Below are 24828 nucleotides of genomic sequence, written 5' to 3'. Positions count from 1 at the left end.
CTTGCACCCAACGCTAATGACGACATATTCAGTATGGTGACCTAATGTTATCAAATTCTGTGCTGTACCTGTGGGTTCAAAATGCTCACTATACCCCAGGTTAAAATCCTTGAGGGGATGTGGTTTCCAAAATGGGGGGTCACTTGTGGGGGGGTTTCCACTGTTTAGGCACATCAAGAGCTCCCTGTTATGATTGGGTCACCGAGGAGGAAAGCAAGACCAAGCTAAGCCACAGAAAACCAGAGAGGTTGGTAACGAAGCGGATTGCAGACCCCTGATCCTATCCACCCAACTAGCAGTAGCCGTGGAGCGTACCTACGATGATTCTAGACACCTTGACACAGCCGGAGAACTAAATAAACCTAAAGCAAGTAAGGGGAAATCTAAACTGCCCCAGAGCTGACCCCAAAGGAATAGATAGCCCCCAAACATATATTGTCTGTGAGACAAGATGAAAACACAAACGCAGGTAGAAAAATAGGCTGAGCAAACGATGGGGCCTAAACTAACTAGACAGGAAAGACACTGTCTGCAATCACGCAAAAAAACCCTGAAAAAAATGCCCAACACGTCTGATTGAAAAAATACTGAAGTCACTAGACTTCGCCCACTATATCAGCACTATGGTATATTCTGAAAGCAGAGCAAAGAGAGGCCAATCTAATAAAGGACAAAAACAAACTGGCACAAACAGTAACATAAGGATGGAAATTCAGCACAGCCCCAGCCGGGGCTGGCTGACCACACTAAACTGAAATAGACAGAACCAAATCAAATGTGAACAATAGCAAAAGAACACTTAACTTGAGCATGCAGGGACTGAGCTGGAAACTAAGACCTCAGGAGGCAGGCAAAAATCACCAGCAAGGATAGAGGGAGTCAGCTGTCTTAAATCCAGTCAGAAGCTCCAAATGTCCAATCGTCCTCCTCATTATCAGGTGGCAGGCCTCTGTTAATTAGATCAGCTCCATTACCTCCTGTAACCACCAGAGGGAGCCCGGAAGGAGAACTCGCGACCCCTCTGTCAATACAACCATCTCCACTACCTTCACCAGCAACCAGAGGTAGGCCAGAAAGTGAATTCACAACAGCTCCCCAAACGCGACATGGCATCCACTCTCGATTGCAGCCAATTTTGCATTTAAAATGTCAAACTATGCTTCTTCCCTGTTGAGCCCTGCCGTTCGCCCAAATGGTGGATTCCCCCCCACATGTGGGTATCGGCCTACTCAGGAGAATTAGCAAAAACAAAAATGTTGTATTCCATTTTCTCTTGTTACCCTTGTGAAAATAAAAAAGTTTAGGTCTAAAGTAAATTTTTTGTGTGAAAAAAGTTAATGTCCATTTTTTTCCTTCCACAGTGCTTCAGTTCTCATGAAGCACCTGAAGGGTTAATGACCTTCTTGAATGTGGTTATGATCACCTTGAGGTGTGCAGTTTTTAGAATGGTGTCACTTTTGGTTTTTTTTTCTGTCATATAGAGCCCTCAAAGTCACTTCAAATATGATGTGGTCCCTAAAAAAAATGGTTTTGTAAATTTTGTTGGAAAAATGAGAAATTGCTGGTCAAAGTTTAACCCTTATAACTTCCTTAGAAAAAAAGTTTCCAAAATTGTGCTGATGTAAAATGAGAAATGTTATTTAATTACTATTTTGTGCAATATGATTGATTTAAGGACACAAAAATTAAGTTTTAAAATAGCTAATTTTTAAATATTTTTTGCCAAATTACTGCTTTTTCGTGAATAAATGCAATTTACTCAAGCCAACTCTCACCCAACCACTAACCATGAGTGGAGAAAAAGGTTTGGTGTTGTCATTCATATTCTCTGAAAAAAGACCAAGAAAGCAAAAATTCTGCCAGGGTATTTAAACTTTTGAGCACAACTGTATTTACAGGGTGGGCCATTTATATGGATACACCTAAATAAAATGGGAATGGTTGGTGACCCAGATCGTCTAGCTGAATTTGCAGAATGGTCTAAAAAATTGGAACAGGACCCTCAGTTTACACAGATCATCATGTTCTGGGCCCTTTATATGGATACACCTAAATAAAATGGGAATGGTGACAGTTTTCTTGCGTAGGGTGTCTTGCTTTGAAAGCTGCAATGACACGGGTACTGCGTTCACCAGACATCAAGACAATTTCTATCTATAATATATATTCTATAAAAACCAGGGGAAGAGTCTTGAGGAGATCATTTGCATATTCCCAGTGCCTTCTGGGATAAGTGAAGAGTCTCCGCGAGCTCAACGATCACTGGGTTTTGGCCGTTGCAGCTGAAAAGAGGAAATCGGAAAAACCGTGCAAATTTTGGTTCATCTTTCATCGTTTTTAAGAAATCTCAAGATGGAAGAGGCCAGGAGCCATTTGGTGAGCTGCATTTCTTGCTACATGTTCACAGATTTACCAGTGGAAAAGCCAAACTTCACCTGTCACAAATGCAAGCTTGTGTCCCTGTTGGAGGAAAAGTTGCAAAATCTCGAAGAGAGGTTAGCTACGTTGAAGATCATTAAGGAAGGTGAAGAGTTCTTGGACAGAGCAGAATTATCTCTTCATGTTACAGAAAGAGAAGAAATTCGAAGTGCACCTGAAGAAACAGAGGAATGGAGACATGTGACCCATAGAAGCAGGAGGATCAGGAGGAAGTCAGCACCCATACTGCTCAGAAACCAGTACCAGGCTCTCACGCGGGAAAACGATGTAGAAATACATCAGGATAAGACTTTGCCAACAAACAGCAACCTTGTACGCCTTCAGAGTCCTCCTGGATGGAGAAAGAAAAATCTTGTGAAGAAGAAGAAACGGAGAGTGGTGGTCATGGGGGATTCGCTGTTGAGAGGAACAGAGGCCGCTATCTGCAGACTGGATATAACTTCAAGAGAAATGTGCTGTCTTCCAGGTGCAAAAATTAAAGATGTGTCTGACAGGATATCAGGAGCCTTCCCATTCCTGCTACTACATGTGGGGACAAATGACACCGCAAGAAACGACCTGGAAACCATCTGCAGAGACTTTGAAGACTTAGGCAAGAAAGTGAAAGAACTGGGAGCGCAGGTGGTCTTCTCTTCCATCCTCCCAGTGGATGGCCATGGAACAAGGAGGTGGAATAAGATTCTGCAGGTGAACAACTGGCTACGTCGATGGTGCCGTCAGCAACGATTTGGATTTCTGGATCACGGAGTGAACTACTTATACGATGGACTACTTGCTAGAGATGGTGTGCACCTTACGAAGACTGGAAAGCATGTATTTGGAAGTCACCTTGCTACACTTGTAAAGAGAGCTTTAAACTAGAACAACATGGGAAGGGAAGCAAAAGACCAGAAAAAGCCATACACCTGACAAATGCTGTTGAGAACTCTGCTATTAGAAGTGGAAAGGAAGAACAAAGACAAAAGAATCTAATTAATAAAAATATTGGAGAAAGAGAAACCAATCACAAACTAAAATGTTTCTATACTAATGCACAAAGCATGGGCAACAAACAAGGAGAATTGGAACTACTAACACAGGAAAAGAAATATGATGTCATTGGAATCACTGAAACTTGGTGGGACAATACACATGATTGGAATACAAGACTAGAAGGATACAACTTATTTGCAAGAAACAGACTTGATAAACGAGGAGGGGGTGTCGCATTGTATGTTAGAAACACGTATATCTGCACAGAGATTGAAGCTTCAGAGACTGGGAGTTCTGTGGAAACTGTTTGGGTAAGAATACAAGGACAGAACAATGGAAAGGACACCATTGTAGGCATTTACTACAGGCCGCCTGTGCAAGCTGAAGATATGGATGAACTCTTTATGCATCAAATGGCCAAGTTCTCCAAAAAATATGACATAGTTGTCATGGGAGATTTCAACTATCCAGACATTTGTTGGGAATCTCTCTCTCAGGCAAAACTAACAGGTCAAGGAAATTCTTATCCTCTCTTGCTGACAACTTTATCTTCCAAAAGGTAAGGGAGAAAACAAGGGGAACTGCTACCTTGGATCTAATCCTTATAAACAGGGAGGAAATGGTTGAGGAGGTAAAAGTGGCTGGGACCCTAGGAGGTAGCGACCATGCTATTTTAGAATTTTGGATAACTAGAGGCGGAAGACCTGTGAAGACTCAGACGTCAAGGTTAGATTTCAGAAAGGCAGATTTTAAGGGATTCAGAAAGAGGATTGGAGGGATCCAATGGCTGGATATCCTTAAAGACAAAAATGGGAAATCTTGAAAAATTAAATTCTCAAAGCACAGTTGTTAACAATTCTGAAAAGAGGGAAGAATAGGAAGCATTTAAGGAAACCAGGATGGATGAACACAGAACTTAAGCACATGCTAAAAAGGAAGAAAAAAATGTTTATAAAATGGAAAGAGGGAGGCATATATAAAGAAGAATATAATGCTGTCTGCAGAACCTGCAGGGCACAAATCAGATTACCTAAAGCTGAAAATGAATTGAGACTTGCAAGAGATGTCAAAAGCAATAATAAAGGATTTTGGGGATATGTCAAAAGTAAAAGAAAAGTCAAAGATGCTATAGGATTTTTACAGGATGAAAATGATGAAATGGTAAGACAGGATGTTGAGAAGGCTGAACTTTTAAATTCCTATTTTGCATCTGTTTTCTCTCAGAAAGGAAATGTAACATCAACTGTTATTCACTGTCCTATTAAGGGAATAGAAGAATCCAGGATATATATAAACAGAAAGATAGTGAGGAAACACTTAGCTAACCTAAATGAATTCAAGTCTCCAGGTCCAGATGAATTACACCCCAGAGTACTGAAGGAGATAGCAGAAGACATTTTTGAACCCCTCTCCATAATCTTTGAAAATTCATGGAGAACAGGAGAAGTGCCAGAAGACTGGAGAAGAGCAAATGTTGTTCCTATCTTCAAAAAGGGGAAGAAGGTGGACCCAGGCAACTATAGGCAGGTGAGTCTGACTTCTATACCAGGAAAGATCTTTGAACAAATTATTAAACAACATGTATGTCAATACCTGGATAAGAATGAAGTGATTAAGCAGAGTCAGCATGGGTTTGTAACTAATAAGTCATGTCAGACTAACTTAATTTCCTTCTATGACGGTATCACTGATTGGGTGGATCAAGGAAATGCTGTAGATATAGTATATCTTGACTTCAGCAAAGCATTTGACAAAGTCTCTCATACAATCCTTATTGAAAAAATGACTAAGTATGGAATGGACAAGGCAACTGTTAGGTGGATTCATAACTGGCTTAGTGATCGGACCCAAAGAGTGGTCGTAAATGGCTGCACATCCAGTTGGAAGAATGTCTCAAGTGGGGTACCACAGGGCTCTGTCCTGGGCCCTGTATTGTTCAACATCTTTATCAACGATTTAGATGAAGGAATTGAGGGTAAACTGATTAAATTTGCTGATAACACAAAGCTAGGAGGGATAGCTAATACTAGAGAAGAGAGAGAGAGGATTCAAAAAGATTTAAATAAACTGGAGAAGTGGACAGCAACTAACAGAATGGTTTTTAACAGGGAGAAATGCAAAGTACTACATCTGGGCAATAAAAATGAAAAAAGCATCTACAGAATGGGAGGAAAAGGGCTAAGTGACAGCACATGTGAAAAAGACTTGGGTATACTAATAGATCACAGACTGAATATGAGTCAACAGTGTGATGCAGCAGCAAAAAAGGCAAATGCAATTCTAGGATGTATTAACAGAAGCATACAGTCTAGATCACGTGAAGTCATTATTTCCCTCTACTCCTCTTTGGTCAGACCTCATCTGGAATATTGTGTCCAGTTTTGGGCACCACATTTTAAAAAAGACATCAACAAACTGGAGCAAGTTCAGAAAAGAGCGACCAGAATGGTGACCGGTCTGCAAACCCTGTCTTATGAGGAAAGGTTGCAGGATTTGGGAATATTTAGTTTGCAAAAGAGAAGACTGAGAGGAGACTTAATAGCTGTCTACAAATATCTAAAGGGCTGTCACATTGTAGAAGGATCAACTTTATTCTCATTTGCACAAGGAAAGACTAGAAGCAATGGGATGAAACTGAATGGGAGGAGACACAGATTAGATATTAGAAAAAACTTTTTGACAGTTAGAGTGATCAATGAGTGGAACAGGCTGCCACGAGAAGTGGTGAGTTCTCCTTCAATGGAAGTCTTCAAACAGAGGCTGGACAGACATCTGACTGGGATGATTTAGCGAATCCTGCTTTGAGCAGGGGGTTGGACCAGATGGCCTAGGAGGTCCATTCCAACTCTACGATTCTATGATTCTATCCGCTCCTCACTTGTTAACCTCTGCGACATGTCAATGGCTGTAAACAAAGAGAAACTTGTAAATAACTCATGAAAGAATAAAGTTACGTAAAAGCCAAGCACACCATTGTTTTTCTTGTGCAATTCTCAATAAGTTTGATGTGTCACATGACCCTCTTCCCATTGAAAAAAATAAAGTTGGATCCAAAATGGCTGACTTCAAAATGGCCGCCATGGTCACCACCCATCTTGAAAAGTTTTCCCCCTCCCATATAGTAATGTGCCACAAACAGGAAGTTGATATCTCCGACCATTCCCATTTTATTTAGGTGTATCAATATAAATTGGCCCACCCTGTATATTTTAAACATACACGTGTGCATGCACACACATTTAAAGAGACAGTGTACCTGTGTCTACCTGAGAGTGCAAAATGATAGGTACCCTATATATAATCTCTATCTTCATCTTTTTTACATTTTAAAAATTACAGAGATAAAATGGGCCGAGCAAAAGTTTGGGCACCCTTGTAAACGCTCTTTGTAGTCAGACAGGAGTCTTTCGGTTCTTGTTTTAGGGATTTTCATCCATTCTTCCTGGGACAATTTTTCCAGTTCTGTGAGATTCCTGGGTCATATTGCATGCACTGCTGTTTTGAAGTCTAGTCACAGATTTTCAATGATGTTCAGATCAGGTGACACTGAGGGCCATTGTAAAACCTTCAGCTTGTGCCTTTAAGGTAATCTATTGTGGATTTTGACATGTGTTTAGGATCATAATCCATTTGTAGAAGCTATCCTCTTTCCAACTTCAGCTTTATTACAGATGGTGTTACGTTAGCATCAAGAATTTGTGGAAATTTCATTGAATCCATTTTTCCCTCTACCCATGAAATGTTCCCCGTGCTACTGGCTGCAGTATAACCTCAAAGCACAATTGATCCACTCGCATGCTTAATGGTTGGCTAGATGTTCTTTACCTGAAATTCTGTGCTTTTTTTATTTCTCCACACATACCTTTTGATCACTGTGGCCAAAAGGTTTTATTTTAACCTCATCGGGACCACAGGACTTGTTTCCAAAATGTATCTGTGAGATATGGGAAATTCCCTGTCAAATAGTTTGGCCCCAAAACACTTGCTCCAAACTTAGCCCCCACCCTTGGCATTCCCCCCAGGCCATAAGGGAAGTCAAATACACCTCAAACATTGGGACTTCATTATCCAGCAAAGGCACTTCCTTGGACAGAGCAGACCAATGGGGCTTTTTTTTTTTAAATTAGCTCAAGCAACTAGGCCTTTGAAACTCTCTCCAGGGGTGGCCAAAAGGCATACACCCTGTGTCTCCCAGCACCATGTCCAGCAATTATCACAGGGGTGTGAATTCTTGTGCAGTTACCAGCCAACTGGCTTCCTTTGTTTGACTCAGGCTACATGCAGACATAGTGGTACAACAAATCCCAGCAAAAGGCTCTGATATATTGAATCTAGAAAATGACCTATAATAGCAGAAAGCAATATCTCTGAACCTAGCCAAGCACATAATCAGAATCTGCATTCCTTTTCCCACAAGCCCATACCATGCTGCCACCTCTAGAACTCTGCGTTATTGAGTTATAAAGACTAGCTACCAGGAATTAAATACGGTAGCTGTATTTGTTCTCCCTGCAAAGATAAAATCCAGCAGAACCCAGTGGCGCCACCGTCCTGTTTAGAGCCTTAGGTGGAAAGTTATGGGCATCCACGGTTCTGGCTGGAAACCCATGCTCTCCGATATTGGAGGAGGGAGGCGGCACAGCTTATCTCACAGCATCATGCTTGTTTAGATGTTCTTTTGCATAATTATGACTCATGAAGATGCAGGAGAGGTTTTCTTCTGATGACTCTTCCTGGTGTCTTTGAATAGTAGAACAATGTACCACAACTCCAGAGTCTGCTAAATCTTTGTGAAGGTCTTTTGCAGTCAGGCAGGTGTTCTGATTTTGCCTCTCTAGCAATCCTATGAAATTGTTCTTGGTCTTGGAGACCACTCTTCCTGTTAACTGCTATTTTTAGTTAAAATTAGAACTGAGGAAAGAACAAAGCTTTTTCAGGTTGCCATTTTCTTATAGACTTCTCCTGCTCCTGGGCCTCCACCATTTTCATTTTCAGAGTGCTAGCCAGCTGCTTAGAAGAACCCATGTCTGCTGTTTTTTGGCACAATGTTAGCAGAGGCTGGGTTTTTATAAAGCTGGAAAATTTACATCACCTGGCCTTACCTAATGATTGTGAAGAAGCCGTAACTCTACCAGGCTAATTAAGGACTGAAACCTTGGTCAAAGTTATCTAAGCACATATATCTTCAATGATGCCCAAACTTTTGCATCAGCTATTTTCCTTTTTGTAATTTTTAAAATGTAAAAAAAACTTTTTTACCTAAAATACAAAGAAAATGTGTCATCTTTAACATTAGGTTTTTTTAGAGATCAAATCATCTTCAACCTGCTTAACTGATCACATTAAATTTGCCCAGGGGTGCCCAAACTTTTACATGCCACTATATATGAGCTTTATCCCTGTAGGATAAAGATGTTCCCAAAAGGTCTATGGCCCCTTTTGTTTTTAAAAAGAAAGTGGAAAAATGTGCCACATGCATGAAAACTTCCTGAAATATAAGGGAAACAGCTATGTATAGAATGCATTGCTAAGGTGGTAAAGAAAGAACACCACTCCTTCATGACCGATAGGAGGACTGTGGAGACACAGGGGGTCGGCGGGCAACCAGGTCCGGTAGCCAGATCCCCATGGACTGGGGATTGTCTTGATGTACACCCGCTCTCCCTTTAATGTGGGCATAACGCTACTCAGACAACACAGGGTGAGGGTAAAACAATGTGGCATTACTTTATTGAACCACAAAACAGGCAGATAACACGTAGAACAGTCCCAGCAAAATACCCCAAGATGATGCACATTGCAGAGTCTCGCGTTCCTACTGACTCGCCAGGATAATGGCAGCTGTTACGTCAGAGTTCTCAGGGTCGCAGGTACACAGAGAGGAAGTAACAAGCGTAGGAAGATGACAGTCCATTCCGGTGAGTTGACCCGAGGGTCACAACCTCTGGCTTCACTGAACATCTCCATGGAACCAGGTGACCGGCGGGTCCCAATCCTGGCTTTCTCCAAATGTATCCATGGTTCAGCAATGGTTAATGGAGCAGATTTGTATTCTTCCAAACAGGGCCGATATCCTTTAAGTTGGCATCCTTTAGAACAGGGTTCCCCAACTCCAGTCCCCAAGGCCCACCAACAGATCATGTTTTCAGGATTTCCTTAGTATTGCTCAGGTGATAATTGCTTCACCTGTGCAATACAAAGGAAATCCTGAAAACATAACCTGTTGGTGGGCCTTGAGGACTGGAGTTGGGGAACCCTGCTTTAGAATAATAAATCTGTGTCCCTTTGATGGCGCCATGATGTCTTGGCTGCTTTCCGATATTTACCTTGGATACCAGCTCCCAGCACGCAGGGATCCAAGGTACACAGCTGGTAATAAGCGACGCCCTCGCTTAGTTACCCACTATTTACCTTGGATACCAGCGTCCTCGCTGGTCCGTCTGCCTGTTTGACAGCTCACCAGCGATCATGTAGCGAGGCACCAGCGATCCTGACAAGGTCGGTATCGTTGTCGGGATCACTGGTGCATCGTTTAGTGTGACGGCACCCTTACACAAGGAAAAATCTTGACCAACCAGAAATCAACACTTAAATACCAAAGTCATCCTATAGATAACAGTCTGTATTCTTCCTGGCTTGCTAAAATAGTTGTCTAGTTAATTAACATACAATGCTGTGACTTCGCAAGAGCCATGATAAGAGAAGTACAGAATTCTGTAACTGAGCTAGTTTCCCTATAGTCCTCCCAGTCTGCACCTCAGCAGAAAAGACTGAGATGGGATATGTGTTCAAGTTCAGAGGAGGTAATATTACACTGACCCAGAACATAAGGAGGGTGAAACTTTAACTCCAACTTTACCAAATTAGACATAAAAATATCTATTCTCATGGGAGGATACTGATATACTCCTCTAAGCAGTGAGGAATACAATGAAAAGCGAGGAGACCCATCAGTCTCTCTCAATACAAGATGAGATTTTGGGGGGTTTAATGTCCTGAAGGAATAGAGTATTCCCTGTTAGTTTGTACGTGTTTATTATGATCCTAGATGAATGGGAAGACATAGTGAAAAGGCGCATTATATCAAGAAGTTCCATTCCTTTTTCTGGATTCCAGGACTTTATTCTCTCTGTACTAGCCAACATAATGGAAAAGGCCTCAGACGATTAAGGATTTCCAGAAGAGAAATCGAAAAGTGTCTTCCTTTCTGAGAACCTGATGCCATCAGAATCAGGATTATAGAGGTAAAGGGAAGACAGGCAAATGGAGCTACTCCAAATGAGGTATTGGAAGAAATTCCTTTCTCAATCCAACTACTAACGCAGATAGACAATGATGCCAAGAAGGTGGGTGGAAGACTCCAGTATTTTTACAGGGCCTGGGTAAAGTATCTCAGAATTCATGGACACTGCAGACAATATCCGAAGGATAGAGAATAGAAATTACTTAAAATCCTCTGGGAATCAAACTCGCACCCTGCCAGTCCCCGCGAATCTGAAGACTGCTAATAGACGTACAAAAAATTTTCTTTATTCAGGAGTGTTAATGCTGGGAATGGGTCCTTGGGTATTACCCAAATCTATTCTCAATAATAAAACCCGAGGGCGACTTCTGCACAATCATAAATCTGAAATCCCTAAACCAGTGCTTTTATACAAAAAATCGATAAGATGAACAATTCCTCTGATCAGGAAGGATATGGTAAAGAGTGTGCTAGATCTCAAAGAAGCCAATTGCCATGTGCCAATTCACTCTTGAGGTAAAAAATATCAGAGATTTGCGGTAAAAGAAGGGGAGTTGATTCGGCATGATCACTTCATGTCGTCCTTTTGGCCTTTTCTCCTCTCCACGCATTTTCACCAAACTAAATTTTGTCCTTTTTAACAAAAAAAGGAATAGTCCTTGTTCAATACCTGGACTGTTTTCTCCTAGTAGCAGTCACCCCAACAGCTAAGAAGCAATCTAGCCTCAATTGTTTGCGTTTTGAAGAAACTAGGATGGTTTGTAAAACTGGGAAAGTCGGACCTCATTCAAGGGAGACAATTTTTTTTTTATGTGAGTCCTCTTAGATTCAGAATAGTCCTCTTTCCTGTCTGAGAAGTGACAGGACAAACTCAACGCCAGTTTTCGCCTTCAAAAGGAGAACACTAGTATCCATCTGCGAATGTATGAAGATCCTAGGACTTATGACAACTTGTATACCATGCGTGAAGTGGAGCCAATTTCACTCAAGGCAGTTGCAGCAGCAGATCCTAACTTCCTGGAGTAGACAGGTAGACTGGACAAGAAAATAAAATTGTCTGTAGCTTCGAGAAAGTCATTTGAATTGGTGGACTTTTTGTGGACAACCTTCAGAAAGGAAATATGTGGAGTCTATCCCCATGCATAACTGTCACCACAGACGCAAGCGGCAGCAGATGGGGATTTCGTGTGCAAGGTCAAAACGTGCAGGGCACCCAGCCAGAGCCAAGTTGCCTCAGATATTGTCAAATCTCAAAAAGCTCCAAGCGGTCTGGGAAATGTTACAGAGATACCAAGTTAAGTTTTTAAAAAAAAAAAAAAGCATGTCAGAATTCTATCAGACAATGTCACGATAGTGGCCTTCCTCTGTCATCAGGGAAGTCTGATACACTTGAGCTTCTTGAAGACTCCGACTTACAATCGCTCTGCCTGAGAACAGCCTTACTGGTTGCCGTAACTACTGCAGGACAGATAGGAGAGAGATCCATCAAAGAGCCATACCTTTATCCATATCATACTGCATAATACTAAGGGTTAGGTACAGCATTTTTTCCTAAGGTGGTAACTACCTTCCATATGATCCAAAAGATGCCGCCCCCCCCCCCCCATTGCGCATTCAACTGGTCAGCATCATGGAGTCCGATAAAGTTAAAAGCAGTGATGGACAGAGCATCATGTGACACTTCTCTCCCATCACTCCCCTCTGCGTCAGCAGTGTGTGTAGGCAGTGGAGCCGACACTTTGCAGAAGCCAGAGCAGCGGGGGGATGAGGAGGAGGAGAGGTAAGGTGTGTGTGTGTGTGTGTGTGTGTGTGTGTGTGTGTGTGTGTGTGTGTCTCTTCTGCACGATACTGTCTGTGTGGGGGCTGCACTATTCTTTGTGTGTGTGTGGGGGGCTGCATTAGACTGTGTGTGGGGGGTGCTGCATTATAATCTGAGGGACTACATTATACTCTGAGGGGGCTGCATTATACTCTGTCAAGTTCATTGTTTTATATGTACTATATATGACCTGCATTATACTGTATCGAGGACTACCTGTACCCATCATTCTTCCTTAGCCAGAGTAAGGGTAGGTGCACAAGGGCAGTAAACGCTACGGGTTGGATGCTACGTACTTGTTCAGCATTCAGATGTTACAGCGTAGTGGATGGGATTTCAAGAAATCCCATGTCCACTATGCATGCACCGACACCCGTGGAGACGGACATGTGACGTGTCTCTACAGATCGCAGTATGTCTATTTATTTATCTTTCGGCAATGCGAGCAAAAAGATAAATTTCACTCGTACAATGTATAGGACTCGGTGAATCAGCACGGTTTAGTCATCACAGAGGATCCACCTGCGTTCAATAGCTGGCACCGGACATATGCTGCATCCAAAGCGTTGCCAATTACTGAACATGTGCACCCGGCCTAATTGTCAATCACACTCGTTTACCGGCCTGAACTTGGCGCTTGTAAATACAACCAAAATGTTTCTGTATGATGGGGCAATATATGAGCATTTGGGGCCTCACTTTAAACTTTTGCCCAGGTCCCCACTTTGTCTTAAACTGGTTATACTGGTATGTGAAGGTAACATATCTTGAAGAATCTTAGAAAAAAGTTGCATCCTTCTTAAGGTACTGTCACACTTAGCGATGTACCAGTGATCCCGACCAGCGATATGACGCAGTCGGGATCGCTGGTACATCGCTAAGTGGTCGCTAGTGAGCTGCCACACAGGCAGATCTCACCAGCGACATCGCTGGGGTCGCTACTTGCCTGTCACACCAGGCGATCCTGCGTCCTCCCGCCCGGCTCCACGCGTCGCTCGTCGTCACAGCAGGAAGCGCCGCAGGAAGCTGACGACGAGAAACAGTCCTGAACGTTCTCGCGCGATCAGCGATAACCAGCAGGGGAGCCGGTCGTAGGTATCACACAGATATCGCTAGCAATATCGCTATAACGTCACTAGTTATAGCGATATTGCTAGCGATATCTCTTAGTGTGACTGGCCCTCTAGTGTGGTACTTGAAAAGTAACTGGTGGATTTTGGAGGGAGGGGCCTTTTTAACTTTTTGTGTTCCTGTTCCTATCAAGGATCTGAAATACTACCTCCCGATGATGCTGTCATCATGGACTCCTGGAAACTCAATTACCGGTAGGACTAATTCCTACTTTTCTTAGCTGTGTTAGGAAGCTGGGCGCTAATGAACAGGTTGCTGGAGTGCTGTTCAAGATGACTTGAAGATAGTGAATTTAGTTTATACAAGGAAAACCTGGGGAAGGTTTCTCTTTAAGTGTATGTAATGGCTCATGTACTGCATATATTAAAGGGGTTGTCTACTACTAGGCACGGAAGGTAAGTATAGGCTTTTATAATTTCATGGGGGCCAAGCAAGGGGTATGAGAAAAAGTTGTCCAAGTAATGAACAATTAGCCATGTGAGAAGGCATGCGGGTGAGTGGGGCCTTGTTGTACCGAACACGCTGTACCCATTGGGGCTCACAATCTAAATTCCCTATCAGTACGTCTTTGGAATGTGGGCGGAAACCAAGAGGCAACTCGGGCAGACACTGGGAGAATGTACAAACTCATTGCAGATGTTGTCCTTGGTGGACTTCAAATCATAGTTAGTTCTAGTTGTATTAGTAATGTGTATTGTATATTACCTCTGTTTATCCTCTACTTCAGGAAGCCCTTATGGATCACCCTCTGCAAACAATTTCGTATACAGCTGACATTGGTAATATATTGGTCATCATGGCACGCAGGAAATTGCCACGCAGTCCCGATCAACAGTTTTCACAAAAGGGGCCACAAAAATTGCTGTGCCACGTGTTCCAGTCAGTTGATGTGAGTCCCTATTAATGTCTTTAACCTCTATAATCTTGACAGTGGCTTCAGGCAAATCTTCTCCTTTATTTTTCTTTTATAAATTCCGCCATTGGTCGATGGTAAACAGTTTTCCCATCTTCCATATGAAGGGATAGCTTAGGCATGTATAGTTTTATAAAGGATAAAGGGGTTGTCTGGGAAGAAAGATTTGATGACCTATATACTGGATAGGTTATGAATAACAGATCAATGGGGTCAGACACCCGGCGCCTTTACTAATCGTCTGATTGCATGTCAGACCAATACAAACACTTAGAATGAAGCCGAGGGCATCTCCACCATTCCAAGTGTACTGTCTGTTGCCTGCTACAGTCTTCTGTTCAAAAGAACAGGCGTTGTGCTGAACTTGCCCACAGCGGACACTACGTTTTGAATGGAGCTGTGCTCAGCAGCTTCGTTCCAAATGTTTACCTATGCCTGGAGCAAAATAAAACAGCTGATCGGTGTGGGTTCTTGGTTTCTGACTCTATCAATTCTGCTATTAATGACCTATATCTATAATATAACCGGCTAAGCGTCACTCTGTCCGAAGCCTTTATAGACTGCGTAAGCGTGACGTGCCTGCGCAGTCTGGCTCCAGACAGAATGAGGCAGCGCGGTGAGGAGTGTGTATGGCGTCGGAGATGGCGGTACGCATGCACACTGCATACCGCTATGTCCGGCGCCATACTTAACTGACCGGGAGGAGCGTTGCCACGGCGCTTCTTTTCGGCCGGAGACCGGGGCAAGAGTGCGGCCGGAATTGCGCATGCGCATAGCACGATCCAGCGCCATTTTACTGAAGACACATTTGCATTGTGTCTTCAGCAATATGGCGCCGGACAGCGCTATGGGCATGCGCATACTCCGGCGCCAGACTCCTCCCACGGCCTACAGCAGAACGTGACAGGCAGCGCTGGTGCACAGGGAAGAAGGGTGAGTATAAATGTTTGTTTTTTTTTGTATGTGTGTAGTTTAATAGGGGTGAGGGGGACCATACATATCAGGATAAGGGGGGTGAGGGGACCATGCATACCACGAAAGGGGGGTGAGGGGACCATGTATACCAGGAAAGGAGGGTGAGGGGACCATGCATATCAGGATAAGGGGGGTGAGGGGGTGATGCATACCACAAAAGGGGAGTGAGGGGACCACGCATACCACGAAAGGGGGGTGAGGGGACCATGCATACCACGAAAAGGGGGGTGAGGGGACCATGTATACCAGGATTGGGGGATGAGGGGATCATGCATACCAGGATTAGGGGGTGAGGGGTAGCATACATACCAGGATTACGGGTGAGGGGACCATGTATACCAGGATTGGGGGGTGAGGGTACCATGCATACCAGGATTGGAGGGTGAGGGGTAGCATACATACCAGGATTGTGGGGTGAGGGGACCATGCATACCAGGATTGGGGGTGAGGGGACCATGCATACCAGGATGGGGGGTGAGAGGACCATGCTTACAAGGACAGTGAGGGGTGAGAGGACCATGCATATCAGGATAGGGGGGTGAGAGGACCATGCATACCAGGATAGGGGGATGAGAGGACCATGCATACCAGGATAGGGGGGGGTGAGGGGACCATGCATACCACGAAAAGGGGGGTGAGGGGACCATGCATACCACGAAAAGGGGGGTGAGGGGACCATGTACACCAGGATTGGGGGGCGAGGGGACCATGCATACCAGGATGAGGAATAGGGTGCCATGCTTACCAGGATTGGGGGGGGGGGTGAGGCTACCATGCATACCAGGATAGGGATGAGGGGTGCCATGCACAGGATAGGAGGGGGGCAGCACATACCAGGATGGGAGACCATATACCAATGAAAATGGCCGCCACCCGGGCGCAGAACGGGTTCATAGCTAGTTGTAGATATAACATGCCATTTAAAGGGAAACTGTCAGCAGGATTTATTCTACCTCATCTGAGAGCAGCATGATGTAGGCAAAGAGACCCTAAATCCAACAATGTATCACTTAGTTTACTGGGTGCAGCAGCTGTGACACAATAAGAGTTCTTAGATTTATCATGAAGCAGACCTCAGAAAGCTAACACCGCCCACACCAGGCTCTTTATGTACATTGTTTGACAGCTGCTTATCACTGGAAGAGGGGGCTGAATCGGACCAGTGATCACGTGATCAGCTAATCGCAGTAATGATGTCCTAGTGATAAAACCTTCATTGAAAGTGTGATTTAACCCGCAACTTGCCACCCGCCTGATGTCACTATTACGTCAGACGGATCACGTAATCTTTTCTCCCCACTTTCACCACCGTGACATTGTGCAACCCCTGAGTACACGTAAGGTCAGCTTGGTACAGTTTTGCACAACTCCCTGTGTGCACACAGGCCCAGGGAGGCATGGGGAGGGAGAACATGTGGCCCACGCAGCCACTGACGTCGCACCGCACTCACCTACAACCCTGACAGGTTAAGAGGCCCCTTTCAGAAGCACCAGTGAAACAGTGTGCTACCGGACGGTCGGACTGCCACCAGATCCTCGTTGGATATCAGCCTGGTCCATTAATGTCATTATATCCGGAAACCATCCCAGGTATCATAGAAATTTAAGTTGAGAAACGGACGTGTGGATTTGTGCGTCAATATAAGATTAGCCCAATGATAAATTGTATATTTAATTGCTTTAAGGGCACACTATACAATACACTATGTACACAATGGTTACACATATACAATCCCCATTGACACTTCCCTCTCAGCTGCCACTAAACTTCTATCTCTCACTTCCTCCTTCGGCCTCACTCAATGGTCTTCTACAGCCACCCACAAAGATGGCCACACACTGGACCTCATCTTCACCCGCCTCTGCTCCCTATCTAACCTCTCTAACTCACCTCTTCCTCTCTCTGACCACAACCTGCTCACATTCTCTTCCCTCTTCACTCCATGTCTACAATCCCCACCCCACAAACTTTCACACCCTCGCAGGAATCTTAAACACCTTGACCTACACTCATTCTCTGAATCCCTCCTCCCTCTTACAGATATAAGTTCCTTACACAATGCGGATGACGCTGCCGCTCTATATAACACCACAATAGCTGTAGCTTTGGAATCCGCTGCCCCACTTACACATACCAAAACTCGCAAAATCAACAGACAGCCCTGGCACACCAGCCTGACCAAAGAGCTGAGGCGAGCTTCCAGGGCTGCTGAGCGCAAATGGAAAAGATCCCACTCCAACGAGCACTTCATCGCATTCAAACAGTCCCTCACTACTTTCAAGACCACACTCGCCACAGCTAAACAAACCTACTTCTCATCTCTCATATCCTCCCTGTCTCACAACCCTAAACAGTTATTCAACACCTTCAATTCTCTCCTCCGCCCCCCAGCACCTCCTCCCTCCCCACTCATCTCAGCTGAAGACTTTGCCTCATTTTTCAAGCAGAAAATTGATAACATCAGGGACAGTTTTGGTCAACAACCCCCAGAGCCCTTCCTCCCGACTTCCCAGCCCTCCACCTTCAAAACCAACTTCTCCACCATTACAGAAGATCGACTCTCCACTCTACTCTCAAGATCACATCTCACCACCTGTGCACTCGACCCGATCCCATCCCACTTCATCCCAAACCTCACCACAGTCTTCATCCCAACCCTAACCAATCTCTTCAACCTATCACTAACAACTGGTGTTTTCCCCTCAAGCTTTAAACATGCCTCCATCACACCTATCCTCAAAAAGCCCTCTCTTGACCCATCCTCTGTATCTAGCTATCGCCCTATATCACTTCTCCCATACGCCTCCAAGCTACTGGAACAACACGTCTACCTTGAACTGTCCTCCCATCTCTCTTCTTGCTCCCTCTTCGACCGCTTACAATCTGGCTTCCGGTCACACCACTCCACTGAAACTGCCCTTACTAAGGTCACCAATGACCTCTTAACTGCCAAGAGCAAGCGACACTACTCTGTCCTCCTCCTCCTGGACCTGTCGGCTGCCTTTGACACAGTGGACCATTCCCTACTATTACAGACCCTCTCATCCCTCGGCATCACAGACTTGGCCCTCTCCTGGATCTCATCATACCTAACAGACCGGACATTCAGCGTCTCCCACTCACACACCACCTCCTCACCTCGCCCCCTATCTGTCGGAGTCCCACAAGGTTCAGTCCTTGGGCCCCTGCTGTTCTCTATTTACACCTTTGGCCTGGGACAGCTCATAGAATCTCATGGCTTTCAGTATCATCTTTATGCTGATGACACACAGATCTACATCTCTGGACCAGATATCGCCTCCCTACTAACCAGAATCCCTCAATGTCTGTCCACTATTTCATCCTTCTTCTCCACTAGATATCTGAAACTCAACATGGACAAAACAGAATTCATCATCTTTCCCCCATCTCACGTGACCCCCCCTACGAACCTATCAATTACAGTAAATGACTGCCCACTCTCCCCAGTCCCACAAGCTCGCTGCCTCGGAGTAATCCTTGATGCTGATCTCTCCTTCAAACCACATATCCAAACCCTTTCCACTTCATGCCGACTTCAACTCAAAAATATTTCACGCATCCGTTCATTCCTCACCCAAGAATCTGCAAAAACCCTAGTCCATGCCCTCATCATCTCTCGCCTTGACTACTGCAACCTCATGCTCTGTGGCCTCCCCTCAAACACTCTCGCACCCCTCCAATCTATTCTAAACTCTGCTGCCCGACTAATCCACCTGTCCCCCCGCTATTCCCCAGCTTCTCCCCTCTGTCAATCCCTTCACTGGCTCCCAATTGCCCAGAGACTCCATTACAAAACCCTAACCATGACATACAAAGCCATCCACAACTTGTCTCCTCCATACATCTGTGACCTCGTCTCCCGGTACTTTCCTGCACGCAACCTCCGATCCTCACAAGATCTCCTTCTCTACTCCCCTCTTATCTCCTCTTCCCACAATCGCATACAAGATTTCTCTCGCGCATCACCCCTACTCTGGAACTCTCTACCACAACATATCAGACTCTCACCTACCATCGAAACCTTCAAAAAGAGCCTGAAGACCCACCTCTTCCGACAAGCCTATAACCTGCAGTAACCACCGATCGACCAAACCGCTGCACGACCAGCTCTACCCTCGCCTACTGTATTATCACCCATCCCTTGAAGATTGTGAGCCCTCGCGGGCAGGGTCCTCTCTCCTCCTGTACCAGTTATGACTTGTATTGTTTAAGATTATTGTACTTGTTTTTATGTATACCCCTCCTCATATGTAAAGCGCCATGGAATAAATGGCGCTATAACAATAAATAATAATAATAATAATAATAATACAATGGTCAGATTTGCAAATACAATAGTGGTAGGACAAAAAATATAAGCAGATGGATGATTTCAATTACCGGTTGATCGATCATGTGTGTGTGCTGGGCCGCAGGGGGCACGGACTGGCAGCTGGCTCCTAAGTCCTTCACAGCACGTTACTTGACATCGACCGCATGCATAAGAGAAAGGGACCAAATGGGGGGTTAAGGGGGTTTTACACATAGTGATATCGCTAAAGCATCACCGATTTGGTGACGCAGCAGCGATATCGCTAGCGATATCGCTATGTGTGATAATTACCTCCGACCGGCTCCCTCGCTGTCCATCGCTGATCGCGCAGCTCCATTTCTCGTCGGGCGCTCCCTGCTGGACTTCCTGCTTGCGCCGACTAGCGACGCGTGGAGGCGGACGGGAGGACGTCAGGATCGCCGCATCTGAAAGGTAAGTAACGACCGCTGTATCGCTGCTGCATCGCTGTGAGATCTGCCTGTTTGGCAGCTCACTAGCGACCATTTAGCGATGCACCAGTGATCCTGAACGTCGTATCGTTGTCGGGATCGTTGGTGCATCGCTAAATGTAAAGGGGCCTTTACACTAGCCCTTATCTCCTTTGGCTCACTCCCATCTTGCCCTCTGGGCTGATCCGATATCCCCTCCCCTTGCCTCTGCAGCTAAATACTCCAAAACCTAAGATGGGTCATAATTCCTTAATGGACATCCTATGGAGGCAGTTTTGACACCATTGGATGCGGCCGAGCCTTTGCCGTGCGTTTAAACCAAACACCGCTTTACTACCTGGCTTCTATTAGCTGTTCTATGCATCTCCATACAGCTTGGTGCTAGAGCGGGTTGAGATAAAGGCGGGTGTTCGCAATGTTCTAGAGATCTCGGTAGCATCTATCAGTGATTCAAATTATGCTTCTGTGCAGGCCCGGCCGGTGCCATTTTGAGGAAGACCTTTTTTTTCTTTCTAAAAAAAAATTATCACTAAATAAAATTTAAAATATTGGTATTATAGATCCGATCATGCTACAGCGCCGACACCTACATGTTCAATGTAATTTTTTTTTTACCAAACCATAACATATACAGTATGTAAAATAGGGAGCAAGTCACTGAGGGATCAGTGACCTGTCAGAAGCCATACTGATAAATAGCTAATCAGAGCACCACATGAAGACCACCCAACAGGCCGCCCCAGGGCGTGAGCATATCATTAACGTAAAACTGATAATAAAGATTAAACAACAACCACAAGACAGATTTCATCACCAGGTATCATTATAATCAGTATAACGGCGCCGAAAGGTGAACTGTCCCTCCTTATTAGGCCTGGTAGACTCCTTCCTGATTACAGAGATTGGCACCCCAAATAAAGATGCCCTCAATTGCTTGTCGGCTGTCCCTAAGGCTGGTTTCACACTTGCGATTTTTGCGCTGCTTTTTAGCGCAAAAAAAGCATGCGTTTTTTCCCCTATACTTTAACATGGGTGTGCATATGTGCGCACACATATGCGCACGTACGCGTTTGTATGCGCATGCACTTTTTTGCAGTGTGCGCTTGGGCGCACAAAATGCATCCTGTTGCATTTTTTGTGCGTCCGGCTTGCCCCAAAAAACCGCATGCGCACGCAATGTGTTTTTTTTACAGCAAAACACCCATTAAAGTCTATGGGTGCGCATACGTAGCGTCTCCATTTTTCAGGATCTCTGGTTGCGTGAGGGCTTATTTTTTGCGTGCCAACCTGACCTTTTTATTGATACTATTTTGGTGTAGATACAATCTTTTGATCGCCCGTTATTGCATTTTTTTGCAATGTTGCAGCGACCAAAAAAACGCAATTCTGACGTTTTGATTTTTTTCTCTCGCTGCGCCGTTTACCGATTTAATTCTTTTTTTTATATTGATCGGGCGATTTTTGAATGCGGCAATACCAAATATATGTGTATGTTTGATTTTTATTTTATTTTGAATGGGGTGATTTAAACTTTTATACCTTTATTTTTTTTATATTTTTTAAAACTTTTTTTTTTACTTTTTACTTGCTTCAATAGTCTCCATGGGAGACTAGAATCTGCACTTATCCGATCGCCTCTGCTACATAGAGCAGAGCTGCAGCCCTACTCTATGTAGCAGATTTGCTCACTTGCTATGAGCACCGACCACCAGGCGGCGCTCATAGCGATCCAGCATTGACAACCACAGGGGTCTTTTCCTGACCCCGGGTTGTCATGCCAACCCATCGGCGACCCGTGGTCATGTGACACGGGTGCCGATGAGAGGAGAGAATGACGCGCTTCCTGCGTGTGCATGTTAAATGCCGCTGTCAGAGTTAGACAACGGCATTTAACACGTTACCAGCCGCGAGTGAATCGCCATTTCACCCGCAGCTGTTCCCTGCACATGTCAGCTGATCAGATCAACTGTCATGTCCCAGAAAAGGTGCGGGCTCATCGCCGGAGCCTGCACAAAACAGGGAGGTGTACAATGACGGACTATATCCGTCATTGGACGTTAAGTGGTTAACAATAAAAATATTGAAGCAAAATTAAGTTATCACTGGGAATCATGAGATTCCTCTGGTACGTGTTTGTTATTTATTGACCTGAAGTAGTAGCGTGTATACATATCCTAATAGTGCTGAAAAAAGGAATCCATCATTTTTGGGTGCTATAAGCACACTTTGCTCAGCCATGTTTGTACACATCTATGGTAAATGACTACCCTGCAGAGCATCCATTCTTGGTATCTTTATTTTGGGGTTCCATCTCCATAATCAGGAAGGTGTCTATCAGGTCTAATAAGGAGGGACCGCTCACCTTTCTGACAACTTATAAACCCTTTTTGTATTAAGATAGTAGCGTTGAGAGCTTGGACCACTTCTACACAGGGGAGGTCTGGTTGCCAGCCAGCGTGTGGCTATAGATTTTCTAGTCTGGTAGAGTATTTTAGCAATAGCTAACTGTACCTGGGGAAATCCTCGCATCTTCCCCATTAAGCCTAACACACAGGTTTTTGAACAAAGCGTTATTTGAATATTGAACACTTCTGCTATTACTTTACCAACCCCCCTCCTCCCAACCGCCAAAGGCCCACCAGTCTCGGGCATGTCCAAAACATGTGCATCAGGTCCGCATTTTCTTCCCTGCAGTGCATACAAAAGTGATCCGTCTTTAGGCCATTCTATACAATTCCTTGGGGGTCTTATAAAATCTGTGAACTAGAAACAGTTGAGGCCTTCTTTGCGTCATGTTAATAATAATAATAATAATCTTTATAGCGCCAACCTATTCCGCATCAATTTACAGGTTTAACAGTTTCAAAACACAAGTCATAAGTAATAACGTTAACAATACAATAATTAAAGCAAAGTAAGATGACCCTGCTCGTGAGAGCTTACAATCTACAATGAGGTGGGGGAGATACAAAGTACAGGTGTGTATTTACAGTGATGGTACAGCCATCTTGAGGGAGTGAGGGATGGATGGAGATAGTGAATGGGCTACGCATGCCCACTTACACAAAATGACTTTGATTAATGAACGTGATAGGCCGCTCTGAACAGATGTGTTCTGAGGGAGCGCCTAAAGCTGTGCAAATTGTGGATAGTCCTAATTTCTTGGAGTAGAGCATTCCAGAGAATTGGCGCAGCGCGGGAGAAGTCTTGGAGTCAGGAGTGGGAGGTTCGGATTAGTGCAGAGGTTAGTTGCAGAGCGCAGCGGTCGGTTAGGCCGATAGACAGAAATGAGGGAGGAGATGTAGGGGGGTGCTGCACTGTGGAGAGCTTTGTGGGTGAGAACAAGTACTTTGAATTGGATCCTATAATGAATGGGCAGCCAGTGTAACGATTAGCGAAGAGCGGACACCTTTATTGAAAGCAACCTTGGAGATTCCAGTACCTCTTCCCGTTCCTCTGTAGAAGAGTTACTCACATCCTCCTCCCACTTTCTCCAAACCTGAGCCATTAGGTCACCCAAAATATTTAGCAACAATGAGTGATAAACCAGAGAGAGTATTCCCTTTTTTTTTTTTTTTTGCATGTACTACAAAATCTTTTCAGCCCCTTAAGCCCCCGTTACACATAGCGATATCGCTAGCAATATCGCTATGTGTGATACTTACCTCCGACCGCCCCCCCGCTGCTCATTGCTGGTCGCGCGAGAACGTCCTGGACCATTTCTCGTCGGGCGCTTCCTGTGGCGCCGACGAGCAACGTGTGGACGTGGGTGGGAGGACGTCAGGATCGCCTCGTCTGACAGGTAAGTAGCGACCCCCGACCCCTGCTATGTCGCTGGTGAGATCTGCCTGTGTGGCAGCTCACTAACGACCACTTAGCGATTCACCAGCAATCCATATCATTGTCGGGATCGCTGGTGCATCGCTAAGTGTAACGGTACCCTTAGAGGATACAGAAAGATCAGAGATGACTTCCTGAGCCTGTATTGATTCTTAGACCTAAGTTTTACGCAAATTAAACTCCGGTTTAAACTGTTCAAATGACTTGAGATGGCTATCAGAGTATAACAATAAGTGATGCACATATTTTTCCATTCTCCAAATCCCTTCAATCTTCACAACTCCTCTAGAGTAGTTATTCCAGATAGGCCGGTACTTTGGTCAGTCTGTCATCCCGATCAGTCTCTTACATGTCCACCAAATTTTATGGACCAGGGTATATACTCGGACTACCTACAAATTTGTATGGTTCTAGTATCTCCAGTAAATCCCCCACCCCCGTCCTCCAAAGATTTTGATGATACCATTGATCCTGCTTCCTGGGCTTACTCCAATGTCCTGCCTCGGAGGCCGCTGCAAATGGGAAGCTAAGTAGTGTCCCCATATGAGGCAAAGCTAACCCCCCTGGTGTTTTGGTAATTGCAGTATTTTCAGTTTTATTCTGGGGGTCCCTCTTTCCCCCCCAAATCTCTAAAGATGTTGTGCATTTTCCTAGACCAGTATTTAGGAATCCTGACAGGTAAGGTATGCACAACGTACAGAATGCATGGCATT

General features: G+C 44.7%; 1 protein-coding gene across 1 annotated transcript in view; it reads left to right on the top strand.

The window, feature by feature from the left end:
- The window catches only part of APBA3 (amyloid beta precursor protein binding family A member 3), a 73278-nt gene that overhangs the window by 19154 nt on the left and 29296 nt on the right, over positions 1 to 24828 (top strand). The window contains exon 5 of the mRNA XM_073563026.1: positions 14332 to 14493. Coding sequence (XP_073419127.1) covers positions 14332 to 14493 — 162 coding nt within the window. The remainder of the gene's footprint in view (positions 1 to 14331; positions 14494 to 24828) is intronic.

Source organism: Dendrobates tinctorius, unplaced genomic scaffold, assembly GCF_039654945.1.
Source record: "Dendrobates tinctorius isolate UK_male_01 unplaced genomic scaffold, ASM3965494v1 ptg000377l, whole genome shotgun sequence".
NCBI classification, from domain to species: domain Eukaryota; kingdom Metazoa; phylum Chordata; class Amphibia; order Anura; family Dendrobatidae; genus Dendrobates; species Dendrobates tinctorius.
This window is presented reverse-complemented; position numbering and strand designations above follow the sequence as displayed.